General features: G+C 42.1%; 1 protein-coding gene across 5 annotated transcripts in view; it reads right to left on the bottom strand.

Annotated features, from left to right (window-relative positions):
* MEIS1 (Meis homeobox 1) overlaps nucleotides 1–18,091 on the bottom strand; it is a 138,683-nt gene that overhangs the window by 91,760 nt on the left and 28,832 nt on the right. For all 5 annotated transcript variants that reach the window (XM_023251722.2, XM_019827300.3, XM_023251723.2 and 2 more), the window contains exon 7: nucleotides 17,107–17,218. In XM_023251722.2, the coding sequence (XP_023107490.1) occupies nucleotides 17,107–17,218 (112 nt within the window). The remainder of the gene's footprint in view (nucleotides 1–17,106; nucleotides 17,219–18,091) is intronic.

Genomic DNA, 18,091 nt, shown 5'->3' with positions numbered 1-18,091 from the left:
AGATTCAAAATTGTCAGGACTGACCTCTGTGCAAAGAGGTTTACTCAGGTTAAGTGGCCTTTATTTCTTTAGGTTAGAACTGGAAAAGTTACATACAACTTTACATCAAAATAAACAACACTGCCAGTCATTTTTAAAAAAAAAAAATTTTTTTAATGTTTTATTTATTTTTGAGACAGAGGGAGACAGAGCATGAGCAGGGCAGGGGCAGAGAGAGAGGGAGACACAGAATCCGAAGCAGGCTCCAGGCTCTGAGCTGTCAGCATAGAGCCCAGTGCAGGGCTTGAACCCTCAGACTGCCAGATCATGACCTGAGCCGAAGTCGGACTCTTAACCTACTGAGCCACCCAGGCGCCCCAACACTGTCAGTCTTACGGAGAAGCAGGACTGTCGGGAGCACAGAAGAGACTAAAGGTACCAGTCTTGAGAACCAAGCCAATGGTCCTCAACTCTTGCCCCGGTCTTCTCTCTGCTCCTTCCCTCAGGACCCCCGGTCACAATCGGAGAAATGGCAGCGTCACCGCTGTCATTCTGCCCCTCTGAAATAGGAGCCTGGATCAGCTCTGGCTGGCTGAAGCTCAACCCAGATAAGTGCAGAGCAATGCTGATAGGCAATGGGAAGGAATTTGAGGAAGTGACAAGAAATGCCACGTCATCCACCATAAAGAAAGCTTTCCCACAAAGTGGCCTGGGAGGTGGCTTCACAGGGACTGGTGCTCAGAAAAATGCAGATAAACGCAGAAGTCTTTCTAGCAGCAGGATAGAGAGCCAGCCACAAACAATTCATGTCCTTGCCACATCCTTCAGTGACTGCTAGGAGGAAAGAGAGAACTCCCCGCCCACATTCCCCCCTGTGCAGCCGAGAATGAGGAGCGTGAGCCCAGAGTCCCAGGCACCCTCCTGCTGCAGGGGACCGGGATCACGGAGGCGGCAGCCTCCTTTCTGCTCATTTCTAATGTATTAATCAGAGAATCCCCAGCAATCCTGAGGATGTGATTCTTAACAAAGATTCTAGGTTACAGCCTTTCTGTCACAGGGAAGGGTATGTGCCATGTCAGAAATCAACTCTTCCTAATTTCATTCACCATGTAATGGACATCATAATAATCTGCTATGGCATCTGTCATTGCAAAGATTTCCACCGTTCTTCACAAAAGTTTCATAGAAAAGTGGAAGTCAGCAAGCAGTTATTCTCCAAAGAAATTCACAAGGAAAGGGGCCTAGCAAAGAAGACCAGGGAGAGCGGAACTCTTCTGTTCTGACACTGTTGTTTTCTTAGACAGCATGACATTCCCTATTGGTTAGAAACAATACGGCGTTTTTTACTTATGTTTTAAAATTTCATTCAACAGCCCCTATTCTCTCACAAAAAATGTATCCAAAGCTTGCCTCAGATACCTTCACGAGGAAATCTGTGCTTTGAAAAGTAGAGCAAAAGGTCAAATAGTTTTAGAAAAAAATATCATCTGTATTATTAAATAATACCAGTGGCTACTTAAAAGGGCATGCTAGACGGGATCCTGGATACCTATTCGATAAATGCTGCAGCTAGTGTTCTAAATCTCTCTGCAGGCAATTCCGGTTTAGATTCTGCAATCTCAAATTGTCCCAAACTTCTATCTAGAGAGAAATCTGAGTCGCTAGTATCCCAGAGGTTTCTTAAGGGCCACAGCTGTCGGCAGACCAGATTTTCATCCCAGGTAGCCAGGGAGATATTTCAATACAGTCCATTTTTACTCAGAACTCTTCGAGAACACACCAAATAAGAAGTGATTAGAATTACACTTACTTACTCTCACATATTAGCATTAAATTATTAGTTGTATTAGTGGCTTACATTTCCATTAAACTTGCAAATTACATAGACCCTTATTCCCATTCTATGAGCATCTCAATTTTTTCCCCTGCGTGCATATCTAATCATTTGCTTACCTCTTATCACTCCGGGAACCTACAGTTTTTAATTCCATGGATTTCCACAGGGCAAGAATCTAGGCCACCGTTTATGCACAGAAATCAATTCATCCATCACTACACTATGCATCAAAACAACATTTTAAGAGCAAAAGTTGAAGCCAGTGGCATTAAGCCAAAGCACCTCTCCTCGCAAAGGAAAATGCGCTGGGATTTTTAAGAGCAGAAAGGATAGGTCACCGAGGCTTTCTGGCTCACCAAGAAATGGGGAATCCTTAATGGCCCAGAGTTTCTTGATTCAAATCTGGAACTTAAGACTGGGTGCCCAAGAAAAAGTGCTGATTGTCACATCTCCCGTGCACTTCTGTGGTGTCCCATGTAAATATATTCACCTGGTCAAATTTTCTCTCTCCTTGCCCCTGGTGAAATCACTGATCAATGACGTGTTTATGTTTTTAATTAGAATCTGAAAGAGCATTTTTGCACCACAATGCATTTTTATAAGAGCTGCATCTCTGAAACACAATATTATATTAACGTGAGAGTTTCAAAAGAAATCATGTTACTATCGTAAGTCATGGAAACGTCATTGGCCTCTTCTAAAGTTGTATTCAGTCTGCTAACTACACCCCCATTCACAAGTTATAACAATATGCAAATATATATTAAAGCCATAAAAGTCCCCCCTCCCACATCCTTTTCCCACAGGCCAAATTAAGGTGAATTAAGAAAATCTGGCAAAGGGTACACATGGCTATTGCCATTTCCCACAGCAAATAGGGTATTTTCCTCTGGGAATAAAGCATTTTCTTTAAACTACTGTTTATAACCCTTATCAGCTCAACAGCAATAGAGCCATCAAGTCCAATCTCTTGTGGAAAAAAGTCAAGGTCAACAAGTACTTGCATTTTTGTTTATCTTTAGCTGCAATTGCTACTGACATTCAATTGGGTAATAAACATGAGGTCTGTCAAATGTTCCCACTGAACAGGTGATCCAAAAGCTATCTCAGAACAAGGCCATTGCCAGGTAATCAAACAATCCTGTTATAACAATTATGATTTGAGTACATTTATTTATAGATGCAAACATCAGTCAATCCTGAACGAATATTGCCTTACCATTCCCACCACGGGGTAATAGGATTGAGGAAGTGCAGGAGGGCCCTCCTAGAATTACTCACCAACAATAATGTGTGTACTTCCCCCACCCAAAAAAAATAAAATAACGTGTGTACTCCCATGAGCAGAGTACCATCCAAGAAAAGCCTTTCTCCCCTACCTCTTCTATTTAAAGGCAATTTTGTGTAGCTCGATACAGCCATGTCCTTTACTATGCCGCCCAGGTCCCTGATCCCAGCTGCCTCTCTCTGCCTGAAAACCAATTCTACGGTTACGTGTGTGTGTCTATTTGGAATTGTTGCATTATACCTTTAAGCCAGCATGGTTGCTACATTAGAAAACACTTCATTTTTACTTGAAAAGTGCTAGGATTTGTTCAGCATGCTTAATTCTAAAGAGTCAGATAGATATTTGGAATAAAGGCCACATACTTCTTTCCAATCCATCATGAAACTCACTGATATCAACAGGAACTATGCATTTGGATCCGGGCAGCACCTGGCTCCATGCCATTTTCGACTTACAGATTAAAAATAGAATCTGTTCCAGCTGCAAAGTAAGACACGTTAAACCTACCGCCTCCATTTGAAATATGAAAATTAAATCTAAGGACCATGGCTACTATCTAAGACGATAACTCTGACCCACATAATGCAAACCTATTGCTTTCACTTCAGTTACGAAAAATGAGCCTAAGGAACATTCTTGGAGCCTGAAAGTAATGATTCCACTTCTTGCTATGTAGCTTTTATTAACATTCTACCATTTAGCAGAGCAATTAACGTTTTCCAAAGCTGACTCCTTTCCTATCGAGAGCATCAGGACATCTGGAATCGAAGTAAAGGACAATCCTTCTAAAAATACACAAACCCACATCCTGGGAAAGAAAGTGAAAACTAAAAATGAACCAACAAAAAAATTCTAGACACACAAAATGAAGTACACTATTTTTAAGGACAACTTTCAGTGTAGGCATACTAAGTACCCCGTGACAGTGTTGTTAGTCTAAAAAATACTCTTTTGGTATAAAAAATTATCTTTCGTTCTGTAGTATTCTGGTAAAAAAGTAAATGTAACCAAAGTTGCATCAGCAGCCCAAGAGTATACTATTTCCAGTCCTAGAGTCTCTTAAGTCTTGGGCAGGTGATTTGAAGATTCTACATAAACAGAAACATTAGCAGCCTGGGAAGTGGAAAGGCTGAAGCACACACTAGGATGAGAATCCAGTGGGAGTCCATGAACACCAAGGCCCATGTAACAAAACATCTACTCTGCAAATACTCAGGAAATGTTCATCAGTCAACTGTCAAGCAAAGGGGGAAGTCACCTCATTTTCAGAGCAGTAAACCGATGAAATGAGTCACGGAATTCCCATGATAGCTTAGCTGGCCTCTTCCTTTCCACCCAGCCCCTGGTCCCCATGGAGCCAGAGCCCTCCGAAAGAGAGTGGTGGCCGGACTTCCGTGGGCAACCCTCAGGAAGGGGTAGGAAAAGTGTCGCTTCTGTCCCACCAGCGTGTGAGGAAAAAACCACAGGCAACAATGGCCATCTATATTGTTCCCGTATCTGGAGAAGGGAAGCTAACACTTAAGAAGACAGTGAGCAGGCCAGAAGAGACCTGTGGTGTAGACAACAGTACTCTGAGACCTTGGCATCATCCCAGACCTTTCTAACCCCCATTCCCAAACCCCAGTCCCCTCTAGGTCTGGTCCAGTCTCCTCTCCCAAAGCTCTCCTCTCCATCCGCTTCACTCTGCCTTATGCCACATCCTCAACATTTCAGAATAACTGCAGCGTGACTCCAGCCTCCCTCCGCATCTATTCCTCTTTCAAGCAGGTCTGCCATGACACCAACCTAACGTTTTCAGTGACTCCCTACTGCCTCCCAAGCAAACTCCCAATTCCTTAAGACGACAGATTTGATCCCTCACGGTCTGGCCCCTGCTGCCTCTCGCTTTCCCTTGTAACTCCTCCTTTCCCACACCCTGTTCGCTGCTCGTGCTGAGGCACACACGCAGCTTCCAAGCTGTCATGCTTTCGCTTTCCCCCTCACCTTCACACCAACTAATTTTTTGGCCTCACATGTCCTTCTACTTCTCCATCTGTCCCGACTTCCCATCGAAGACACACCCCTTCGGGAGAGCTAGCTGGAAGATTGGGGATGAAAAGCAGGTGGATGCTAGGACCAACTCAGGGGATGGAAATGCCATGTGGAGAAGGACCCACATCTGAGTCCCATTCGGGCTCCATGAAAAAGGGTGCTGTGATGGAGGAAGGCGCTCCTGTGGAAGGACAGGGAGAGGCCACACCGCTTTTTTAGGTGCCATTCCTCTACTTCCAAATTATACGGGACCTACTGAGTCCTGAGCCTTAATCTACCATATGTTAACTACCTGCACTGCCACTGGACTGTCTGCTTCTTGGTTCCAGGAACAGCCTCTTTGTTCCGAATTCTCACATTTAGCACTGGTACATAACAGACATTCAATTAATACTCATTAAGTTAGTGAATGGTACTATTCCTGTCTTCCTTCTATTCCCTTTGAGAAGATTCCTCCTGGAAGCTTCAAATTCACGATATCGAGCAATATTTTCTATTTGCACTAAATGTATTCCTTTCCCATAAAGGGATGTTCTTGGTGCTGGGATGTAGTAAAGCAAATATTCGTAACACACCGCCTCCGACTTTACAGGCTGAAAACACATTCCCTCAGAATGTCCATTTTTAGAGTGTGGTACCTGAATCTTCCCAAGCTGGCACCCCAGTTCTTCATCACTTAATGGATCTCTCTGGGGCCATTAACCCTATTTCAGCAGACAATAATCAGAACAACAAGAGCATTCTCACCTGCATCACTGGCCCCAGAGACGGGGAGAAAAGACTGGAAAACGGAGCTGACACACCATGGTCAGAAGAAGGAGATAGAAAAGGGGGAAAGGTCTCACAAAACAACCTGGGCTGAGATTAAGAGAGGCTGCCACCTGTTTCAACCATGGAAATCAACACTAGCTTAGGTGCCAAGAAGTGAAAGTAAGATTGGGCTGAATATGAATCCAGGCATGTATCTACTCGGATGGGTCAATCACATGTTTATCGGGTTATCGGTTGTATCTGCAGCACTGTGCTAGGAGCTGAAGGGGGTGCAAGAGGGGCCATCTCACTGGATTCCCCTTGTGAGGACCCATAGGAGAATCTCTCTCCAGTCTCACACCAGTCAAGCAAATTGTTCCAAACAACTTCCACGGACTCTGTCAATCTTGTAACTAATTATATTTCATTCTTCATTTTGGCTGCTAGGAAGCTCAGAGCCAAACTGGCTACTTCTAGCAACTGTACATGATCTCTTATGATTCCCAGTGTTCTGAACTACCCTTATGACTGGCCTCCTGTTGAATCTCCTTTGGTTCTTGTTTCTTCACATCTTGATTTTATTCTATTGTTTACACTTTTGTTAATTTCCTTAAACCCTTTCTCAGAACAAAGGAGAGAATATAGAAGTACGTTTTAAAATTAAGATATAGCCTCTTCTCCCAAAGCATCAAAATATAAGGGTATCAAGGTACTATCTGGCTGCTGTCATGGGGCACTCAAGGGAAGATTCAAACTAAGGCAAATGAAATATTTAAAGAGACAGCAGTGATCGAATGCTAATAAGCTAGCAACAAGCAAGTTGAGTGTTTTCTACATTCACTCTTCAATTCCTCCTTCCTTAAAAATATACAAATTGGAAGAAAACTTAAAGATTTTCTAGATATGTTCATATTCTCTCTTTCTCTTGATGTGGAAAGAAGTAAAAGAAAGTTCTACCTCTTTCACCCTTTGTTAGGAAATAAGATGGAGGGAATGCATATGGGGTTGATATTGGTAAATGGGGAAAGCCAAAGCTAATTGTACTAATCAAACAGAATGCTTTTAGGTTAAGTAATTATGGAAAATTATCTGCAAGACTGAACTAATCCACAAAGCCAGACACTTGAGCACAACCCAACTTACCAACTACACTTCTGGGACCAATCAATGTAAGAGGTAGACAACGCCTACCTCTTTTTAAGGAAAATGCTTGGCATAAATTTACTGTTTGGGTTAGTTTTCGCTAGGCCAACAGCCAAAACCTCTACCACTATCCTTAATTAGTGCTAGCATTCATGGAGGAAAAAGAGAAATTCAGGAGCAGAGCTATCAAATCCCACGGGATGGAATCATGTCTGCTGCGGGGAATGGCATAGATATAAAAGCATCCTCCCAGGGTGAACAGGGGGTCCTGTCTCAGTGTTCATCCTTAACCCTACCCTAAGGTCTTTTGAAAGATACTAAAATGCTGCTGCCAGTCGCCACCCGTTCTCTACTAGAAGCCCATTCAGGGTCCGAGGATGGTACCAAAGAGTAGGAGTGAGCAGAACAGGCAATTATGTGGGCAGCATGATTTAAGGTACATCCCCAAACCCATCTACCCCCAATTCTGAAAGGACTATCCATTGAATCTTTTCTTGAATGCTTCCGTTAAAATGTATCTCTGGGAGTCAGGACAGGTAAGACCTCAGTATCTATTTACATTTTGACTGAGATTGCGATGTGATTAGCCATCTGGCACCCAGAAGAAATCAGTGCTGAGAGAATGTAGTGTAATCACAGTTTGAAAGCATGAGAGGGTTCCCAATCCTCTTTAATAAATAATTACCCACCAATGGCCACGTGCCCATAACTATTCTGGGCACAGGAGATTTAAAGATGAACAAGACATAGTCCCTTCCCAGGAAGCATCCTGGGGAGGCTGATGCATGAATGGCTCACTTCAATATACGAGAAAGGATATGCCACAGGATACCATGACAACACAGAAGAGGGTTACTTCCTCCAATCTGGGAGTTTACAGAATACTTCCTGCAGAGGACACTTAAATTAAGTTTAGAAGGTTTTAACTTGGGCTACATAGACCCTCCCCCACCAGGGGGTCCATGGTTAGAAATCAGAAGCTCCATATAGTCAGAAGGGGAAAAAATTATATTTTATTCTCACTAACCTCTAACTGAAATTTCTTTCAAGTGCATATCTAGGTAAGTAACAAACCAGGAAACCATTAGAAGGACCTGAAACTTTGTCATCAAAGGAAATCATATTTACATATAACAATATAATTGTTACAAAGATCTTAAAACATCGTTTACATTCATCACTATTTCAAAAATGTGGTAGACAACAGAAACAGCTAGACCTTGTTATTTAACTCATATTTAATAAAGCACTTCTATAATTATACTATTATTTGTCTTTTTTTTTTCAACGTTTATTTTTTTATTTTTGGGACAGAGAGAGACAGAGCATGAACGGGGGAGGGGCAGAGAGAGAGGGAGACACAGAATCGGAAACAGGCTCCAGGCTCCGAGCCATCAGCCCAGAGCTCGACGCGGGGCTCAAACTCACGGACCGCGAGATCGTGACCTGGCTGAAGTCGGACGCTTAACCGACTGCGCCACCCAGGCGCCCCTATAATTTGTCTTAAAAATATTTTGATAGGTGAATTTCAATACAATTGGTTTCCCTTGTAGTCCTATGTATTTTATTTTATGCATTAATAAAAATGTTATCCTGATACGGTATCCATTGACTTTACCAGTTTTCCAACGGCATCCCCTCTCCCCCAGAATGTCAGAGTTCTCTGACAAGGATCAGTATAAGTCAGCAGTCTGGTGACTGATGGTGGAGAAAGCAACGATAACCTCACTAGTTGAAGGCAGTGGAGGCCCCCGAGTGGCCGAGTGGCTATGCAGGAGGGCTGAACAAAGTTCCTGCCAGTGGGCTGTGGATCAAAGTGGACCTCACAGGGCCTGCCAGATGCTAAGCCTCTTCAGCAGCAGCCAGAGGACCAAAGTAGAGATGTCCCTCTGCAAGTTAGGCCAGATAGCTCCCACCTGGTCTTTCAGTCAACAGCCCTGATCACAGAGTTCACCACGTCTGGGTCATTAGCAACGTGAAATTTCATTCCAGCTCTTCCAGCTCCCTAGGAACAGTCCATATTTAGAGAATATCCCACTTACATATGCTTGATGCTCTTGGGAGCACACACAAACTTCCTGAGGGCAAACACTGTGACCTGCTGGCACTTATAGCCCCCTACAGAGCACCTGCGACACAGTAAGTGCTTAATCCGTTTCTGATGACTTGACCAGAATGTATAAATTTACACTCCCCCCGCCCTCTTAAATACAACTCGTGATAATATTTTCGCTCCTCCGCAAAAACAATTACAATTCTAAACTCTTTTTATCTCCTTGGGCTACATTAAATGGATACTTCCCTAAAATTAACTTCCCTGCTTCTGCCTTGCCAAGAATGACACAGGGTGAAGAATCCGCCACCTGGGACAATGGGTTCTCTCCTGGTTTATTTTCTTGGGTAGAAACCGAAACACACGGTTAAGCTGTGCCAGGCTGTGTGTGGTAGCCCTGGAATGCCTAGGAAGGCTGACCTGAAAAACAAGTTATTGCTTATAGCTTAAAACCCAACGCAGAATCAAGAAGGGAAAGTGAGAGAGAATAAGAGAAAAGAAAGGCCTTAGAAGGAAACTGCATTAAATAATTAAATAACGACACATTAAGATCTGGGTTTTTAAAGCTCAGGTCGCCATTTTTATTATTAACATGAAGCAATAAAATCCATGTTATTAATATGAGAGTGGGCTATATTCTTCTATATGTGATGCATCTGGGAAAATACCTTACAGTTTTGGAAAGAAAGAATCGAGTGTTTCGAACAATTAAGTCTGAGTCCTCTACAATAGAAAATACATTCCCCTCCCACTGAAAAGCTAATGCTATGACAGCCAGAGAGGCTTTCTCTAATTTACAGCAGGCTGAGGGAAACAGAGAAGGTACTTTTTAAAAAAGTTTTCATAGCTTTTGGGCTGCAGAGACAAATGATGAATTGACACAGCATCATTATTCATATAATTCTTTACCACTCATTTTTTATTTAAAACTATCACCTGATTCTTGAGAGACCGCTATCATTAATTCTAGGAGAGTCAGAGAATTGGGGTGTAATTTCAGAAGTTCTACAAGTCCCACTGGAGTTGGTATCTCTTAAGAGACAACCACGACTGCCACCACAAAATTCCATGCAACATGCATGTTTCCATCACATGCAGCAAAACTCCAGTATCTGCACAGGTGACAATGGCAAGTGTCAGTAGCGAAGCCTACATCACATACCGAGTCCACTATAACGTTGCAAACCAAAAGGGAAACAGAGTTATGGTTTTAAGGCCATACTTAACAAGTATCATGCCCTTTAAATTTCAAAAATTAGAGTATAAATTTGATAAGATATCCACACCATGAGTTCACACACAAATAAAAATGAGCAATCAACAGAAAATATAAGAAATTATCCTGTTGACTAATGCCCTGTCTTTTCCAATTGAGGGTCAGACCTATTCAAAGCCAATCACATGAGGATGGAATCAGTAAAGGTCAATCAAAGGCAGGCTGAAACTCCAACTGTCTAGCTGACCTTCAGAGCTTGTGACAAATTGCTATCAGTCAATGTCAACTAATGACAGGAGCTCTTTGGCTAATCAATTGTTCTAAAAATGATCAAGAAAACTACTCACAGGACAGCTCATTTTCACATCAATGCCTGTGAAGTATGAAAAGCTCATTTTTTGAGTTTTTAATAAGCTCATAAGTAAAGCAGTTACTTGGTAACAGAGGTCACCTTACAGAAAAAGACAGAACCTTTGTCTGCCTTTTACATATTCTTTTATTACCATATTATAGTAAAATTATGCCATGGATATGCCAGAGGGCTACATAATAAAGTAGGTAACACTTCATCCATTTTTTAAACAAATACTTCTGTGTTGGAGGGAAATATATCTGGGAGTAAATAATTTCAAATACATTTTCCAGTTGTTTAAGATGAAAAACACTGACCTCAAGTTTACCAGCAATATTACCTAATAGTCAGAAGATGCACTTTCTGTGAAAACACCTATGGCCAAGTTCATGCCCCTAAATACACAGTTACTACTTTTTAGATGACCAAGTTATTTTTCTTTATTTTAAGATGACCTGCTTTCATGATGCTAGAAGCCAACAGAATGGAGAACAGAAGACGGTTACTCACATTTGATGAGTCAATAAAGGGAAAGGTGAATATAGACAGCATGGGGTGTTCTTGGGAAAACAATTCTCTGTCTATCCATCTCGTTCAATGTGTTTGATAAGTTAATGATATGGACCTTTTGATAACAGGGATTTGCTGAGTATAATAACTTCCCTTTCCTTTTTACACCTGACTTTTCCCATCAGGAAATCATTTTCCTCTTCTGCCTGCCACTACATGCAAAGGCCACCCTTTAATTTGCAGTCCGACATTAAATGTAACTAAAGTAACGCACGGGGCTGCAATGGTCTAAGGGCTAAGGCCTACGGTCACAATTATATTTTACTTTTCTCTCCAAAGTGTATTAGTCAAAAAGCATTACAGCACCACTGAAATATAAGATGTCCCCGCAGAAGTGTAAGGCTTAAGAAGTAAGTGTGAAAGAAAATAGATCATTCAAGTTACCCTGACCAACAGACAAATGGAATGAAAAAAACCCAAACAAACATTTTTAAAAATGTTTAAAAACATGTTTTAAAAATCAGTTGGGATTTAAAAAAAAAAAAAAAAAGCAAAGAAAACTGTTTCTAAACCAGCAGTATTCACTTTGTGTTCTCATCTGAAAAACTGCCGATTACAGATTACGTCCCAAGCCCGAGTTGCTACGGTAGTTTTTCAAATTAAAATATCTTCTGTGGCCTCAACCACTCTCAAGTTGTCCATAGGAAAGAAATAAAGGAGGGAGGGCAACACTTAAGCCGAGACATAATTGGAAGTATGTGAAAAATGAAGTGTCAGTTTGGTCAATAAAGGGCAAAGGTCAAGGGGAACTGCAGCCCAAACTCTGCGAGAAATGTGCTCATTAAGACATCCAATCAGAGCGCTCCTTCCCACCTATCCCATTATTCATCGGACAGCTGACTGTTTCAAATGCCCGGGTTTGGGCTGTTATTACTTTTCTTCTTCATGTAAAAAGGCGAGCTGGTATATAAATCGTTGCTTAGTCATCTGGAACATAATGTGGCCCTTCCCCACCACCCCTCGCCCCACTCCCCATGCCCCCCACCCCCCAACCAGCTCTGCCTGCTGGCCTCCAAAGCCTGAAACCACTGCCTTGAGATTCCCTTCAATAATAAATGGGACTGCCTTCACCTATAGGTTGCCTGAACTCACAAAAGCTGGTGTTGGGGCGGGGGGGGGGGGGGGGGGGGGGGAGGGCGGTGAGGGACTCCGGGAGGCATTGCAACTATTGACACATTACTATAAAGAAATAGCAGTGCTTTTCAATTATCCCTCTTTAAAGAAACATGCTGGTCTTGCTTTTTTTTTTTTTAAGTGGGAGCAAAGATACTATTGTTGAACTGAGTCCTACCCCCAAAAGGAGAAGTTCATAAGTGGGTTTTAGAGGCTTCAGCAATCATTAAACTCCTTTAGAGTTGAAATGTTTTACATCAAATTTCAACGTAGAAATACTACTTCTTCTTTTTCCTCACAAAAGAGGAGAATGAGATGAGCTTTAAATGGGCAATGCTCTGCAAGAGAAATGTCCTTATTTGTTTTGTATGCCCCTATTCTCCATTCAGTAAATCTGTGAATGAGTGAAACGGTATAGGCTCTTAATACATAATACAAATCAATCATATCAATCATCATGCTCCTCTGTAAATATCTCAATCATCCTACTTAACACAAAAAACTAGATTCTCCCTCCCCAGCAGAGTATAACCCCCCTGAGGCTAATGCTGATTCTGGCTTATTCGCAGCTCCATCACCACTGCAGAGACAGGGCCAGGCCTAGTACAGACACTGGGGAAAGAGACCTCAAACTGGTAAACAGAAAGAATGTCCATCAATGATCTATTTTCCACTCTTAGCCACACTAAAGCACCAGAGGACGCTGGTGTTAGGAACTTGGGCTCTGGAATCCCACTGTATGGGTTTAGGTCCCAACTCTACTGCCTACCAACCTGTATGGGACTTTGGACAAGTCTCCTAGCCTCTCTGAGCCTTTGTGATCTCCTTTACAAAGCGAGGGATGGAAATACCTATACTGACTGACAGCCCTTAATATGTTATTGCATTATTTTATTACTATCATATATTCATCACTCTTGACTTTGAACCAAAAAAAGGAAGACGTGCCCAAACTCAAAATGTGGTCAGTCATAGCTAAAGGTGCTTGTGAGTTGTAGAGTGACGCAGCAGCCCTCTTGGGAAGGAGTTCTAATACGGCGGGGAAAGGCACCAGATGTGCTTGGTGTTTTCCAGCTCCAAACCACACGCTTCCTAGAGTAGACCCTGATTATGGTTAGTAGGGCAGCCGCACACGGTAGGATAAAAAAGATACAGGGAAGAGTCACATATTTGCCAGTGTGTACCTCATCTTATGAGACACTGCTTGGGGTCGTGAAGACACCCCATCCTAAAGTAGTTAACAAAAGCAAAGGCAAGAGACCAGATCCTGCAGCTGACTCTGACAGTTACTTCAATATTTCTGAGCTTTACTTTTTTCTCTTCTGAAGTGGGAAGAGGGCAAATAATAGACAAGGATAAAATCAGAATTCAATCTCATATCTTTGCAAGTGCTTTGAGGAAGTTAAAGAGTACACAAAATCAATGTCATAGCAACAGCGGCAGAACCCGCAACCAAATACAGATGTTAGGCTGGCCTTCTAAATGCCAACTTAAAGGAGTTTTTCTATGAAAGAATCAATTTCCTACAAATGGCCACAAGTGCTAATATCAAATGAAAGTAGATACCATAGGAAAAGTTACCATCGTAAACAATTTGAGTTGGGGGAAAGATGTATTACGTAAATCATGAACAGACATCAAATCCCTGAAGAAGAAGAATGTTTAGCAATTTCTTAATTATGTATCTCACATATACTCTTTTTAGAGTGCCCAGGATGGGATTTTCTGTTTTATTTTTTTATGCTTAGGTAAAAATTTGGATTGAAACTATTCTATCAATCACAACAGCCGCTAATTTGGCAAATCATCAGGCACTCAAAATCCCCAACTGGCTGGAAGGCTAACTAGGAATTGTCACTGTATTTTGAAATCTGTCAGAACATTACAAATTCCCTGAATGACTTATTTTATTCTGTTTACTTTGAAAGTCCAAAAGAACAGGACTCGGTTGAGATATGGCCTATTATATGCCTACTTTGCGCACAGATAAGGTTATTTAGCAGAGGACCAGAGCCCAGGGATTTCTTTTTTTGTGCCACAGGTGCCATAATGAAGTGGTGAAAAATGAAAAGGAATGAGGAAAAAGAAACAGTACAAATAATACAGTAGAGAAAGTTTTAAAATATGTATTACTCTTGTCTGTGGGGGAAACACCTCTTTGGATATGTTCTTGACAGATTGAGTTATTTCTGTCTATTGGGTATGTATAAAGACATATTTATGGATTTATAAATCTTTTGAAGAGGGCTGTTATTTACCCAGTTGACTAAAATGGACTCAAACTGTGTAAATAACTATTTAGGACATGCACTACGGGCCAAATGCTGGCACAGCTCACACATCCATGGCTGCCAGAAAAGGCAGGCGGGAAAAACATGGAAGAGCCACTGTGCGCAGTTAATCCGAAGGCTGCACAAAGACCCAGCTCCGCAGGTCTCAGAGATGCATGAAGGTTTAGAAGGGTTGCGGTTGGCATGGAAATGCACAGAAGTTGTTGTAGGGACACTTGCGGGCCTCATCCGGCATTTAGCAAGGGCTGAATGAAGGACACCACCCGCCCCCCAGAAGCCACAGAGAAGGGCAGGTGAGATGAAAGGAGGGGCTCCCGCACCCACAATTATCAAACCGCTGGGTGGGGGACAAGTCTGCACAGAAAGCTTCTATCACCTCACCACGGGAGTCATTGTCTTTAGTTCTTTGGTGAAGAGCCAGGAAAGAGGGCATGATGAGAAGAATCTCAGACAAATAATCAGGAGACTGAAAGTTTAGGTCTGACGCTGCACCCGGACCTCCACAAATCGCTCACTACATCCGTCCCTTATTTTCCTCATCTGTCAAATGGGGCCAGGATTGTTTTAGAAAGGTTCAACTGAGCTCATTCAAATGAGATCATTTCTATGAAAATTCTTAAAAAAACAGATTAGGCGGTGAACTTCTGTGAAAAAATATCAAGAGAAACGACATAAGTAGCCAACTCAGGTAATGTGAAAGAGAGATGTCTCCTGGTTACAATCAAACTCCTTATTAAATTGGCCTTTGGAGAACACCTGCTGAAGGAAAAAGAAACACGCACAATTCCTAATTCCTTGTTGTGACATGTCAGAGGGGAAGAACGGGGCTGGGGCCTTTGCCCTCTCAAAATCCTTTTATCAGATTATGTTTAAGAAAACATATATGCTACCATTTTAAATTCAAGTACATTTCAGCAGTTGGCAAGCCTTCAAAGCAACAGTTATGCTACCTGCCTCTTCCTAGATGATATATGTGTGTGTGTGTGTGTGTGTGTGTGTGTGTGTTTTAAAAAGCAAGAAATGAAAAAGAAAATGAAACAAACAAACAAAACAAGAGGCTATGACCCCACGTAGCAAGTTTGGAATACAGGAAAAAAGTATTTATATTCCATCGTCACCTTTTTTGAAACTCATGGTCTGAGTTGAAAATAGGGCTTTCTGTTGAAGGTGCCGCCATCCCTTAACTATAGCGCTGTGAGCAGCGACACATAACATGTACGTACACACACTTGAAATAAAAAAGGCCCCATGGATTTATGCTGCATATCATCTTCCAGTAAAAGTCAGAGGTCAGAGGTTACCTGTTTCAGCCTCAGCTCTGAACTAGTTTACTATTCCGGCTCCGCTTTTTACTAGTCTTATAGTAAAATGGTGAAGTCAGCAATTTTTCTTTGAACAATAAAGTATTTCAAACGCTTCAAATTCTATGTGTAGAAGTTATTCCCAGTCCAAAGAACACACACGTGCCTTAAAAAAAAGAACTTTCTTGGTGTTGTTTCCAAATGAATTATGTCAAATTCATTTTAGACTTTGCAGTTCTAATTGGTACAGTCCAATTACGTAAGAAAACAAAATTCTTTTGTTGTCTAATGGCACTCCAATGAAACATGATCATCAAACCAGATTTTAAGGTAGGCACCTCTACTGTGGACTCAGAGTCAACTTCAATAAAGCCGTCTTTTTATAATCAGATGGAGAATACTCTTTAAAGCTTTGGTTGCACTGATTGAACACAAAATTCCACTGCAGTCAATCTCACCAAAGGCAGTACAAGAAAGACATCTGAACACTCAGTCACCTTTTTGCTGAAGATTAACTTTATGTTTAAACTTTATTTCCTACTAGCCACAGCCAGACGTGCACATCCATGGACACCCAAGTACACACACAGGTATGTGCATTCAAGGAACAATACAAGTTAAATTGATCTGGTTTCTTTTCATTTCTTTCTAATTCCCTGTAGTCAGTTTGCAATGAAGCCAAGCACTTAAGAGATTCGGATAAGTAAATCCAGCAAAATGGCTTCAGCCCAGTGGAGAGGGAAAGCCCAATGTGAGTCCCTAAAAGGCCCACTGCCTTCTAAGCATCTGAAGACATCGTTAACTTGGAATCTTGGAAGGTGTCTCTTCACGATCTCTTGAAAAGCCTCGAAGGGCAAGTCATCATAATACTTTTTTTACTTGTAGAGCAGGGCATTAGTGGCATACTGTTCACGCACATTCGAACTTCTAATCTACTCTAATCTTGCCCTCAGTCAACTCGCTGGCCCTGTTTTATGGAGGTGGCCAGATGACAGACAGTTAGGCAGCTAGAATGGCACAGAAGAAGAAAGGGTCCGGAAGGTAAGCTAAGCTGATTCTCATACTGTAAGGGGTTTATGTTCTAGAAAACCTGTATAAATAGTCACTAACTAGACATTTCTGGTTTTTCAGCCCTTAAAAAATGAAACAAGTAGCAAAAGAGAGTGAGATCACCTCTCCTACCTTGCTCACTGCTGTTATCCCCACTGTGTGATGTGTGACCACCGCTGGAAGGGCCCGGGGTTCCTCCTGAACGAGTGGATGCCGTGTCATCGTGATCTCTGTTCCAAGAGGGCTGTGGGGGCACAAATCAGAAATCCAAATAGAGTGGTCTGTTAACACCGGTCCGGGGGCTCCCGTGGGACAATGACAATGCAATGGAAGGCCAGGACGGACAGCCATGTCACCTTTCCCGTTCCCCTTCACAAACGGTGCCAGCCCGGAGCTGCACTGGCACATTTAAAATCTGCCACTTTCTGCTTCTAGCTAAAATAATATCTACAGATAGTTATTCTGTAAGTAACTGTATGTTTTATTACCAAGGAAAACAAAAACATCCCAGGCAAAGAAGGGGGGAGGGGGGAGGAGAAATGATGCCACTTGATTCTGACTATATTTTTAACGTCAACAAACCCTCTGGCACAACAGTCTGCTACTGCTCTGAACATGCAAAATAAGAGCGGTGGTCTATACCACTGCGGTTTATAGAGGCCCCTGATTCATCCTAGAAGCCAAACATGGCAGAGCTTTTAAGACCTTACAATTAGGCCGGGGTCCATAATAGCTAGTATGTGTCAGCTGTTTGCCGGATGGTACACGGCAAATGGACCAGGCACGGGGACAAAAAAGAAATGAGAATAACAATAGATTCACACGGACTGTGTACACTCAGCCCCATGCCGAGCCTTCTTGTACTATTGAACGGAAAACAGATGTTGCTTCTTATCACTGGGTGCATTTGAAAGTAACGTTCAGATAGGAAAAATTGGCAGTAAATTAAATTCTTGGGGAAAACAATCATGGCAACACTTCTCCCAAATCTCCCTTTATCACCAGAAAAGATTTTAATTAGCTTTTAGTGCTAGCTTTCAAAAACAGCCTTATGAGTCACTGGTCATCCTGCACAGTAGGAATAATGCAGAAAAGAAAGCTGGTTCTTGGCTGGGAA

This window comes from Felis catus, chromosome A3, assembly GCF_018350175.1.
Source record: "Felis catus isolate Fca126 chromosome A3, F.catus_Fca126_mat1.0, whole genome shotgun sequence".
NCBI classification, from domain to species: Eukaryota; Metazoa; Chordata; class Mammalia; order Carnivora; family Felidae; genus Felis; species Felis catus.
The sequence above is the reverse complement of the archived record's forward strand: the minus strand, read 5'-3'. Positions and strand labels throughout refer to the sequence as shown.